A 13,400-nucleotide genomic window follows, 5' to 3' on the forward strand; every position below is an offset into this window, starting at 1 on the left:
CATAGAATATAAATTTTGATATCGGTATTAATATAATTTTTAAAAATCTAAACATATTTAGATATTGTTTGTACAAATTTGATATAAATAAAAAATAAAAACCTAAAAATAAATTAATAATTTTGTACAAATATATATACACAACTACACAAAATTTTTCGACACTTGTTTATATAGTAGAACGACCTAAAGAAATGTTCTTTAGTTGTTTGTAAAAATTTGATATAAATAAAAAACAAAAACCTAAAAATAAATGATAAAGCTTGTGCAAATATATATTATATATATATATATATATATATATACTACTACTACACAAAATATTTCGGCATTTGTTTATACAGTAGACGACCTAAAGAAATGTTCTAAAATAAAAAATAAACAAAAAAGAAAAACCTAAAAATAAATTATTAATCTTGTACAAATATATATACACAACTACACAAAATATTTTGACACTTGTATACCGCAGAACGACCTGAAGAAATATTTTAATTTTTTCGGCACGTGAACAAGCAAAGACTTCGACCCGGTTGCTTTGGTGCCCGGGTCGACACACCTGTGATAATATGCAGGAATAAAATAAACGAGTACGTTCGAAAATTGTCATAATATTTAAAGATCATAGACAATTGTAAATATCGGTGTATAAAGTCGAGCTAGTTGTATCAAAATATCGATGTCAATACAATTAAATAATTTCGAGAAACACAAAACGCATTTATTTAGACACAATATGAAGCCCTTTGCAAAGAAATTAATATTTTGACACTTGCTTATCTGTATGCCTTTTTATTCTATTTTGTTCGTCAGTAGAGTCTCGTCTATATTTCTCCAGCTTGTCGAAGAAATTTAGTTCATTCTCGTAAATATTTTCTTTTTATTCTAATTTTAATTTGTTTGTCAGTAGAGTCCATTTTCTTTTTATATTTTAAAGCGTCAGTCAAGTCCTTTTAATTCTATTTTGCTCGTCAGTAGAGTCCCTTTAGTTCCTCCAAAAAATTGATTTTTCTAGTTAGCTAAGGTCATTGCTATTTTAATTTAAATTTGCTCGTCAGTAGAGTTTCTTTTAATTTTTTCTTTGAATTTGCTCGTCAGTAGAGTCTTTTATCTGTTTCTGTTTTTTTTTGTGTTCATTAGTTTTTTCTCGTCTAATTGATTTCATCACATTTTGTTAATTTTTTTCTATTTTGCTCGTCAGTAGAGTCCCTTTATTATTCCTCAAGCTCATCAAAGAAGTTTAATCCGTTCTCGTAAAAATTTGCTTCTTATTTTTATTTTAATTTGTTTGTCAGTAGAGTCTGTTTTTTTAGTATAATATTTTAGTTGAAACGTCAGTAGAGTCCCATTTGTTATTCCTCATGAAATTGATTTCGTCACAGTTTGTATGCCTTTTGATTCTATTTTGCTCGTCAGTAGAGTCCCTTTTGTATTCCTCAAGCTCGTCAAATAAGTTTAGTCTGCTCTCGTGAATATTTTCTTTTTATACTAATTTAAATTTGCTCTTCGGAAATAAATTAATATAGAAGAGTCGAGGTAATATTTTGATACTTGTTTATACAATAGAACGACCTAAAGATATATATGTTTTAAGCGATTATGAGATTTAATGTTAAAATGGTTTACGTGAAATAAACTCAAGTATCGACTACTAACTGTCCAAATTTTAATGCAAATTAAAACGTCGACCCGGTTGCTTTGGCGCCCGGGTCGCAGAAATAAAATGAACGAGTACGAAAAGACTTTTTGTCTGGCTGTGGGAATAAAATTGTAATATATTGGACTTGCAAAACTTCTTCGACGTCTTTAGAGAATTGATATAGATTGCCTTTTATTGGTTCTCGTAAATATTAATTTATATATATGTACATGATATCTATGTATGTATCTATGTATATTTCTACTAATATTAATCATTTATTTCCCAGAAAATAGTCACCGGGCGTCTTCGACTCACGACATCGTTTGTCAAATGGTAAATTGAGTCGGTCGTCCACAGAAGAAAAGTTTATCAAGGAGTCCTTGAAAATATCCTTTGAATCCTATCCAATAAACTAATATTAATCGAAGGATATAGAAATTATATAGAAAAAACGGAGAAATTCTAAGAAATTCTAAGAAACTCGAAGGTTGCGTCAAAAGTTCTTGGCGAAAATAATTTAAATTATATTGGAAATTAATAACTGAATACAAAATTTTGTTTACACGTTTATTGATTTAATTTAATAATATAGTAATTATATTTTAGTCACCTATTTATTTAAATTAATTTTACTTGCTTTTTTTAACTGCTTTACGTTTTTTTTAATTTAATATTTGTGTCAAAAATTTATTTTGCAAATTATAAATATTAATACTACTTCAATTATAAATGTATTCTGTTGCACGTATATATCATTTATACTATATAAAAATAAATAATCAAATATTTCACTGAATAATATTAAGCTGAATTCTAAATTACAAACAACAAAATTATTAATATTACTCTTCGCAAAAAAATTGTAATAAATGATATATTTTTGTAAAAAAACGTAAATTGGAGCATACTGCAATACAAAAAATACTATAAATATAAAAGTAATACGCTACTAATTTATTATTATTATTACATAAAAAATATACACAATATTCTACAATTTGTGACAAATTTTGCTGAAAACAATACAAAATATTAAAATTCCAATTTATAATATCAAATATTATAAACAGTATGAATAAAAAATTGTAAATAAATACGAACCTCTGACCAATTTAAAATATGAGTCCGTTACCATAACTTTTTGTGTAAAAAATATTTGTTTTCGAGCCAAAAATTTGAAATAATCGTCTTCTATCCCTTAAGGGATCATTTATAGGTCAGTAATTTGTCGTGGGTGATTTTGTTGTTTGTCGATTTGTGTAAATATGCCTGGTCCTAGACAAAGATTGAGGTTGTTATCCTTATCTCCGACTCCTTTGCCTAATACGCCCTCGAGGCAACCCAAAAGGGAGACTCATAGGATTGTACTGTTGGGTAAGTGTCAATAGTAAAATAAATATATGTATATATATATATATATATATATATATATATATATATATATATATATATATATGGGTGTGTATGTTGTAATTTTAGGTGCTGCCAAAGTCGGAAAGTCTTCAATAGTGTCACAATTTCTATATGACAAAACTCCGGCAAGGTACAAGGAAACGGTAGAAGAAATGCACAGGTATTTGATTTTTTAGTAAATTTACTTAATATTTTTATTCAAGCTAGAAGCGAATACAAGTATTTTAAAGTATATAATATACAAGAAAAACAAGTAATTTATATATACTAATTAAATAACACGTTCATCGCCACGATAATATCGAAAAATTATCACATGGGCCATGGTAACTTTATTAGATAATTTATTTAAGAATTTATCAAAATGTATCAATGACAAAAAAAATTTTAGACAGGATCACATTATGACATTTTTTATGTCGTACATATATGAGTGACAACTTCCATCAAATCGCGTCAGACACATATGACTGACATAAAGATCAAGATGTTAAATTTGCTCGTCAGTAGAGTCCTTTATCTCTTTATATTTAATTTTGTGCGTCGGTAGAGTCCTATTTGTTATTCCTCGTGTAATTGATTTCATCAGAGTTCGTTATGACTTTTTTATTTTGCTCGTCAGAAATGTCCCTTTCTACTTTAATGTTAGTTTGTTAGTCAGTCGAGTCCCTTTTGTATTCCTCAAGCTCGTCAAAGAAGTTTAGTCCATTCTCGTGAATATCTTTTTTTTCTAATTTTAATTTGCTCGTCAGTAGAATTTGTTTTCTTTCTATATTTTAGTTTGAGAACTAGTGAGCTGATGAGGCCATTGCTCTTTTTCTTTGAATTTGCTCGTCAGTAGAGTTCCTTTTAATTTTCATGATATTTTGATCGTCAGTAGTTTACTTTTTCCTTTTCTTTAATATTGCTCGTCAGTAAAGTCCTTTTTCTTCTTATATTTTAGTTTGTGGGTTATTAGAGACCAATTTGTTATGCCTCATGTAATTGATTTCGCCATAGTTTGTTTGCCTTTTTATTTTGCTCGTCAGTAGAGTCTCTTTTGCCATTAGATTTTTTTACTATTTTGCTCGTCAGTAGAGTCCCTTTTTTCCTCCCACAAAAATGTTTTACTTATGAGCTGATAAAGTCATTGCTTTTCTAATTTAAATTTGCTCGTCAGTAGAGTTTCTTTCAATTTTCATGATATTTTGATCGTCACAAGTTTCTTTTTCCTCTTCCTTAATTTTGCTCGCTGTTCTTTTTCTTCTTATATTTTAGTTTGAGCGTCAGTCGAGTCCCTTCTGATTCTAATTTGCTCGTCAGTAGAGTCCCTTTTGGGTTTTAGACGATTGAAAATTGTATAGCGAAAATAATATTTTTGTAATTTTAGATTAAAAATTCAAAATTCAAAAAATTACCCAGGCTAAGCACAGTCTAAGCGCCGCTCTGGTACAAATGTATACCCAAGTGCGTTTAGACTGTCTATCTACTGGACCACTTTTCCAATTTTGTGAGAAAACTATTGAAAAATGTGAAAATGTGAAAATGCCACCATGCTAAGCACAGTATAAGTGAAAATGTCGCACAGAATTATTTGCAAATGCGTTTAGGCTGTGACTATACTTAGCACTTTTTCAATTTTTTGCAAATTAGGCAACTCTTTTCTTTGAAATTGAATTCGAAATGAAATGACGATTGTTGTTAATGTTCTGGATATAAATTGATTTATGATTTACATTTGATTTGCTCAGATATAACAAGATAGCAAAAATAATGAAAGTTACACTATTTGTAATAATATATTTGAAAACGTTTAAAATTTCTCGAACATTTTGTTACGGTACGGGAAGTTCCAGCAATTCGCCTTAAGGCACGATGCCATACACCACTAGTTAAAAACTTATATAAAGGCTTAAGAGAAAAGGAAAGGATAAGAAAAAAAAGAAAGCTGAAAAAAGAAAAAAAAACTAGCTGTAAGTGGAATTCTGTCTTAAGGCAATTAGGGCATCGTGCCTTAAGGCAAATTGCTGGAACTTCCCGTACCGCACTTGAAAATTCGAGTAAATAAAAATAATCAATAATAATCAATAAAAGTTGATCAATAATTTGAAACTTTTAATAGAATTTCGAACCATATTAAATCATTCTATCTTAAATCATTTATTTTGAAATATTTTGGAAATTCTGAGCTTTTTTTCAAAGCAATCGTACTGCTTTAACTGCAGAGAGACGAAATATCGAAGCGCGTAAGCGCCGCGTCGCCGTATAACGGATAAATATTGGTACGAAACCCATAGAAATTTAAACAAAATTTATACTTATTGTTAAAATCTTCATAAAATATCTAATAATTTGATGTGCATATGTCTAATGTTCATTTTTGACCGCTAAATGGCTCAATTTTTACTTTTTTCTCCATATTTCCAAAATCGTTGGACCTGCCTTTCCAAAAATTTAATCAATCCTTCATTTTGTCAATACAAATAAAATGTGTTTTGAATTAGTAAAATCGGACGCTCCGTTCTTTTAAAAACTGAGTTACCATATTTGGCACTTTTTGCCCCATATCTTCGAAACGGCTAGACCTGCCTTCGTTAAAAACTAATAAGCACGTCTCCTTATCAATACGGATCAAATGTTTTTTGAATTATCCAAATCGCTTCATCCGTGTTCCCGAAATCGTCGACGAAAATTTGTATCCGCACACACACATACACACACACACACATACATCCATTTTATTCTAAGGTATGCCAAAATATTCAGAAACCTCTGAAACGTGAAGATATATAAAAAAATGTCATTTCCGATTTTTTTGCGATTACTATAACTTACCCTATGGGAGGTTAATGAGAGTAGTTTATGACTATTATAATATTTTTTTTCTCAGGGGCGAATATTCCCTTCCCCACGGCGACACGTTAACCCTGGACATCCTGGACACGTCCGGTGCGATGCAATTCCCGGCAATGAGAAGACTCAGCATCGCCCAAGCCGGTGCCTTCATGCTGGTTTACTCTCTGGACAACGAGCAAAGCTGGTGCGAAGTCCGGGAACTCAGAGACCAGGTAAATTCCTTAATCTAAAACATTATTTATTCATTTATTTATTAACTTCCCGTAGGGTAAGTTATTGTAATGGGCCGAAAATCGAAATTGAAAATTTTTGCATTTCTTGACGTTTCGAAGGTTTCTGAACATTTTTAAGGGGCATACCTCAGAAACTAAATAGATGTGTGTGTGTGTTGTATGTCCGCATTTTTAATATTAAAAAAGAGACTCTACTGACTAGCAAACTTAATTACGAAGATAAAATATGACTCTACTAACAAGCAAAAAAAAATTATATAAATATATTAGGACTCTACTGACGAGCAAAATGATTTGCAATAATAAAATTTGACTCTACTGACGAGCAAACTTCATTTAGTATTAAAAAAGGGACTCTACTGACGGGCAAACTAATCTAGAATTAAAAAAGGGACTCTACTGACGAGCAAAGGATAGAAAATTAATGAAGGGACTCTACTGAAGAGCAAGAGCTAGAAAATTAATAAAAGGACTCTACTGACGAGCTAAAGCTTAAATTAAATAGACAAAAATGGACTCTGCTGACGAGCAAAAGCTAAAATAGAAAAAAGGGACTCTACTGACGAGCAAGGGATAGAAAAATAATGAAAGGACTCTACTGATGAGCAAAAGTTAATTTTACTCTTTACAAAAAAGGGACTCTACTGACGAGCACAATAATCTAGAATTAAAAAGGGACTCTACTGACGAGCAAACTAATCTAGAAACAAAAAGGGACTCTACTGACGAGCAAACTAATCTGGAATTAAAAAAGGGACTCTACTGACGAGTAATCTAATCTAGAATCAAAAAAAGGACTCTACTGACGGGCAAACTAATCTAGAATTAAAAAAGGGACCCTACTGGCGGGCAAACTAATCTACAATTAAAAAAGGGACTCTACCAACGAGCAAAAGCTAAAATATATAAAAGTGGACTTTACTGACGTGCAGACGAGTATTTCAGTTTGTTCGTCAGTTCATATAATGCAAAATATAGTTTGCCTGTCAGTAGAGTCCTTTTTATTTCCATGTCTGGTAAAATACAGTTGATGATGAAAAATACTAAATACAAAAATTCAAAAAATTACCCAGACTATGCGCCACTCTAGTGAAAATATTTACCTAAGTACGTTTAGACTGTTTATATACTAAATTTCAAATTTTATGTAAATTATAAAAATGTAATTTCCTGTTAAAAATTTTTGAAAAAATGTGAAAAACTACCCCTGCTAAGCACATTCTAAGTGGCAACCCGGTACAAACATTTTTGCAAGTGCGTTTAGAATGTGACTATGCGGGAGCGTTTTTATAAATTTTGTGAAAATTATTGAAAAATGTGAAAATGCCGCCCAGTAAAGCACAGTATGAGTGGAAATGTCGCACAGAATTATTTGCAAATGCGTTTAGACTGTGACTATGCGCGAGCACTTTTTCAATTTTGTGTAAATTGAACTATTTTTTTTTTGAAATTGAATTCGAAATGAAATGACGATTGTTAATGTTCTGGAGATAAATTGATTTATGATTTACATTTGATTTGCTCAGATATAACAAGATAATGCAAAAAAAATGAAAGTTACATAACGTATTTGTAATAATATATTTGAAAACTATTTTTTTTTTTTGAAATTGAATTCGAAATGAAATGACGATTGTTAATGTTTTAGAGATAAATTTTCACCACTAGTTTTATTATGGTTTGGGAAGTTCTAGCTAATTTACCTTAACGTACTCCTAGTTTATTTATTTATTTGATATAATTCGTACATACTCAGTCAGACAATTGTTCTGGTATGAGAGATCACAGCAACTATAAAAAAATAAAATTTGAATTTTATATAATACACTTACATTAAGACATCTATCTATTAAAATTTCTTGGTCTAAATTCTTCTTCTATTTTTTTTTTTAGATAATAGATGTCCGAGGAACCACGAGTGCCCCAATAGTCGTCGTCGCCAACAAATGCGACCTTTTGGGCAACAGTAGGGTTACTATCAATGATAATCGTGATAAATGTGAAAAAATTGACCAGAAGAGGAAAACTATTGATCGGGAAAAATTGGAGGAGATCGAGAGGGTTGTCAAGGATGATTGGAGTTGTGGTTATGCTGAGTGTTCGGCCAAGACGGGGGAAGGAGTTGTTGGGGCTTTTAAGGTAAAATTTATAAAGAAATTACAAATTTTCTAGAATAATATATTTGAAAACGTTTAAAATTTCTCGAATATTTCATTACGGTACGGGAAGTTCCAGCAATTTGCCTTAAGGCACGATGCCATACACCACCAGTATGTAATTTATATAAGTGCTTAAGAGAAAAGAAAAGGATAAGAAAAAGAAAAAAAAGAAGCTGAAAAAAGACTATATATTTAGATGGTACTGGATGGTATGGAGACTATATATTTGGAGGTTTCTCCGAATGTTCACAAAAGTGATTCAAAGCTTTGTTAAAGTCCTCACAAAATAGTTTTTGAAATAAAACTTCTTTAGACGCGACTGGGGTGTAAATTCGTACAAATGCGTTACGGCAGATAAGATAAAATAAGAGTCGAGTGCCAATTATTCGTCAATCGCTCTCGATGATATCATTTCTATTCAGGTCGATTGTGATTAGTCGTCGTGTATGTCAATAGAGATCTGTCGTTGTATGCGTACCGATATTAACAAGGAAATCGGCATAGATAGATAAATAAACATTTTAAAGTTACATCGTAGTACAAATCTTGATTTAATGAAAAATGCCTGAACCAGAAGAATATTTTACCATGTTCTTTGAAAATAATAAAACAAATTAAACATTTGTGCCGTGTACTAAACGTAAGTTTATTGATTAGAAATTATTTCTATATTATTCGTTAGTAGTTTCTATAAATCTTTGAAGTCCCTTTTAATTTTCTAGGTTGCTTTTTAATTTACTCGACAGTACAGTTCTTCCTCAAAATGCCATTTAAATAGCCTATCAGTAGAGTTCTTTTTATCTCCAAGTTATTACTCAATTTGCTTGTCAGTAGAGTTCCTTTTCATGATTTTGAGAACCAATTTGTTCGTCAGTAGAGTCCCTTCTTATCTTCTGAATTGTTTTTTAATTTGCCCGCCAGTAGAGTTCTTTTTTATGAGTTTAAAAATTAATTAGATCGTCAGTAGAGTCCCTTTTAATCTTCTAAATTATTTTTTAATTTGCTCGTCAGTAGAGTCCATTTTCGTGTCTTTTAAAATGCAATTTGCTCGTCAGTAGAGTTCTTTTTTGTATATTTTAGCTTTAGCTCGTCAGTAGAGTCTTTTTAATAATTTCGTAGCTTTTGCTCTGATAAGAAAGAGCGAGAAAACGTATTTTGCAATATATGAAGATAAAACAGGACTCTACTGACGAGCAAATAGAAAAACTACCTAGAATATGAGAAAAGGACTCTAGTGACGAGCAAACTATATTTTACCAGACATGAAAATAAAAAAGGACTCTACTGACAAACAAATTGTATTTTACAAAAGGAAAGCCGAAGAAAAGGACTCTACTGACAATCAAATTAGAAAAGAACTTTCAAAATGAAAAAGGACTCTACTAACAAACTGAAGTAAAAAATATGAAAAGAAAGGATTCTACTGACGAGCAAACTTAAATTAAAATTAAAAAGGAAATCTACTGACAAGCGAACTAAAAATTAAAGAACAATGGAACTCTACTGACGAGCAAACTAACAATGAAATCAAAAACAAATCTACTGAAGAATAAACTAATAAAATAAAACAAAAAAGGGACTCTACTGACGAGCAAACTCTAAATAGAACAAAAGAGACTCTACTGACGAGCAAATAACAATTATAATAGAAAAATTACTACTGACGAGGCATTTGAAAATATAAAAAAAAGGAAATCTACTCATGAGCAAATAAAAAAGGACCCTACTGACGATCAAATAACAATTTTAATAGAAAAAGCTTTTAAAGTCATTTAAAAATATTTATAAAAAGAAAATCTACTCATGAGCAAATAAAAAAAGGACTTTACTGACGATCAAATAACAATTCTAATAGAAAAAGCATTTAAAGTCACTTAAAAATATTAAAAAAGGAAATCTACTCATGAGAAAATTAAGAAAGGACTCTACTGACGAGCAAACTAAATTTTGATTCGAATAAGAAAGGGACCCGGAATTACGGGGAACAGTGTTGAATATTTTTCTGATTCAGGCATTTTTCATTAAATCGAGATTAGTACAACGATGTAACTTTAAAATGTTTATTTATCTATGGCGATTTCCTTGTTGATATCGGTACGCATACAACGACAGATCTCTACTCACATACACGACGACTAATCACAATCGACCCGTATAGAAATGATATCATCGAGAGCGAATGATGAATCATTGGCACTCGACTTTTATCATTTGTACGGATTTACACCCTAGTCGCGCCTAAAAAAGTTGTACTTCAAATCGACTTGTTATTGTTTGTCCTTGGTAAAATATTTTTTATCCTTTCAGGAATTATTACTTCAGGCAAAAGTGAGTTACAATTTAAGTCCTGCAGTAAGAAGACGCCGACAGAGTTTGCCTGCTTATATGACGGAGCGCAGGGAATCCGTGGCGCCTCAAGGGGGCCCCAAACACAAGAGGCACTCTTGTACGGTTGCTTAAGATATATTATAAAATTACCATATATAAATATTGACATGTAAGTAATGTATTTATTTGTGTAAATTATAATAATTATTTATTTAATTGTGTTTGAAGAACTTCGTGTAATTAAAATTAACATACATTCATTGACTGATGGTATTTTTTTACTTTTTTGCTGGCGATATAGTCTCATACTTTGAACCACTAAAATATCTGTCTTGCCTAAAAAATATTATTCATTTTAATGACCTCAAAGATTTATAGAAACTACAAAGCCATTTTTCATTTTTTTTTTTTTTGAGTTTTGCTCGTCAGTAGAGTCCCTTTTTAATGTTATTTTTAGATTGCTCGTCAGTAGAGTCCCTTTTTCCTTTAATTTCTAATTTAATCATCAGCAGAGTCTCTTTTGAATTTTATTTTTACTTTGCTCGTCAGTAGAGTCCTCCTCCCTTTTTAATTTTTAGTTTGGTCGTCAGTAGAGTCCCTTTTTCTTTAATTTTTAATTTAATTTTCTGTAGAGTTTATTTTTCTTTTATTTTTAGTTTTGCTCGTCAGTAGAGTCCCTTTTTAATGCTATTTTTAGATTGCTCGTCAGTAGAGTCCCTTTTTCCTTTAATTTCTAATTTAATCATCAGTACAGTCTTTTGCTCGTCAGTAGAGTCCCTTTTTCCTTTAATTTTAATTTATCTTTTATTTTAATTTTCAATTTATATTTTATTTAATCATCAGTAGAGTCTCTTTTGGAATTTATTTTTATTTTGTTCGTCAGTAGAGTCCTCCTCCCTTTTTCATTTTTAGTTTGGTCGTCAGTAGAGTCCCTTTTTTTCATTTTAAGTTTGCTCGTCACTAGAGTCCCATTTTCTTTCATTTTTAATTTAATTATCAGTAGAATTTATTTTTCTTTTATTTTTAATTTGTCATTAGTAAAGTACATTTTTAATTTTATTTTTAGTTTGGTCGTCAGTAGAGTTCTCCTCCCTTTTTAATTTTTAGTTTGGTCGTCACTAGAGTCCCATTTTCTTTCATTTTTAATTTAATTATCAGTAGAATTTATTTTCCTTTTATTTTTAATTTGTCATTAGTAAAGTACATTTTTAATTCTATTTTTAGTTTGCTCGTCAGTAGAGTCCCCCTCCGTTTTCCATTTTTAGTTTGGTTGCCAGTAGAGTCCTTTTTTACTTACGAGTAATATAAAAATAATTTCTAATCAATAAACTTAAGTTTAGTACACGGCACAAATGTTTAATTTGTTTAATTTGAATGTTAAAATTACGTAATATAAGAGATGCATTTTGTTATTTTGTTAATAAACAGACAATGTAATTTTTTAAGTTTTTAAAATATTTATACTAATACCTGATTAATTTTAATTATTTATTTAAATTACACAATCAATTGAAGAATTTAAAATGAAACTAATGCATTTATTCGAAATCTTAAAAAAAAATTAAATTCTCTATTTTTTATCGTAGAACTTTTCGAAGGATGATTTTTATTTAAATAGGAGAGCATTCTATAGAAAGTGCTTTGACAATATCGTTAATAAGTTAAAATTAATACATGGTTGTATATTAATATTAATTAATTTAATGTATAATAATAAGCAAGAGTCAATTTGATTTAATTAAATTAAGCACAAAAGTGTTTGACGATATTTGAAAAGCAAAATGAAACAAAAAATGCATTGCAATACAACTATTAAATTATTTCTACTCTGGTAATACTTATGTGTCCTCGTGTGGCAATACTTGTTTAACTTTTACTAATATTTTTATAAACTAGTGGGGCGAATGACATCGTCCCTTAAGGCAAATTGCTGGAACTTCCCGTATCGTAATAAAATATTCGAGAAATTTTAAACGTTTTCAAATATATTATTACACAAATACTGTGTAACTTTAATTATTTCTGCTATCTTGTTATATCTGAGCAAATCAAATGTAAATTTTAAATAAATCAATTTATCTCCAGAACATTAACAATCGTCATTACGTTTCGAATTCAATTTAAAAAAAAATAGTTGCCTAATTTACACAAAATTGAAAAAGTGCTCCCGCATAGTCACAGTCTAAACGCATTTGCAAATAATCCTGTTCGACATTTTCCTTATACTGTACTTAGCTTGGCGGCATTTTCACATTTTTCAATAGTTTTCACAAAATTCGAATTCGAAAAGTGCACTAGTACATAAACAGTCTGAACGCACTTGCGAAAACATTTGTACCAGAGTGGCGCTTAGACTGTGCTTAGCCTGGGCAATTTTTTGAATTTTTAATCCAAAATTAGAAAAATATTTTTTGAAAAAAAAAATTAGGAACAATTTTTTTTCCAAAAGCAATTATTTTGTTGAAACAAGCAGAAAATGCTTTGAATCAATTACATCGGACGCTTAGTTCTCTCAAAAACTGCCATTTTTTTAACATTTAGCTCTGTATCTCCGAAACCGCTGGACCTACTTTTACCAAAAACTAATAACCACTTTTCCCCGTCATTACGAACTGAATGTTTTTTCGATCATACAAATCGGATAATCCGTTCTCTCAAAAACTCGATTTCTATTTTCTGCACTCTTTGCTCCATATCTCCGTAACGGCTGGACCTGCCTTTGCTAAAAACAAATCAGCACATCTCCGTATCAATAGGAATCGAATGTTTTTTTAACCATTCAAATCGGTT

The 13,400-nt window shown here is 30.2% G+C and overlaps 1 protein-coding gene across 1 annotated transcript; it reads left to right on the top strand.

Moving 5' to 3' along the window:
- Window positions 1-2,863: 2,863 nt before the first annotated feature.
- On the top strand, window positions 2,864-10,742 carry LOC113386432 (GTP-binding protein Rhes). Its single transcript, XM_026624213.1, has 5 exons — window positions 2,864-3,016; window positions 3,122-3,215; window positions 5,925-6,102; window positions 8,017-8,262; window positions 10,590-10,742. Exons 1-5 carry the CDS (start codon window positions 2,908-2,910, stop codon window positions 10,740-10,742), a joined length of 780 nt encoding a protein of 259 aa, XP_026479998.1. The 5' UTR covers window positions 2,864-2,907.
- Window positions 10,743-13,400: the final 2,658 nt, after the last annotated feature.

Source organism: Ctenocephalides felis, unplaced genomic scaffold (assembly GCF_003426905.1).
Source record: "Ctenocephalides felis isolate EL2017-DRISC unplaced genomic scaffold, ASM342690v1 CF-g0.4_SCAFFOLD_03571, whole genome shotgun sequence".
NCBI lineage: Eukaryota > Metazoa > Arthropoda > Insecta > Siphonaptera > Pulicidae > Ctenocephalides > Ctenocephalides felis.

Bases quoted from the DNA above. Each gene is read 5' to 3' on its own strand.
- LOC113386432 (XM_026624213.1), top strand. From the start codon at position 2,908: ATGCCTGGTCCTAGACAAAGATTGAGGTTGTTATCCTTATCTCCGACT. The intron at 3,216-5,924 runs GTATTTGATTTT...TTTTTTTCTCAG, and splicing joins ACGGTAGAAGAAATGCACAG to GGGCGAATATTCCCTTCCCC. The intron at 6,103-8,016 runs GTAAATTCCTTA...TTTTTTTTTTAG, and splicing joins TCCGGGAACTCAGAGACCAG to ATAATAGATGTCCGAGGAAC.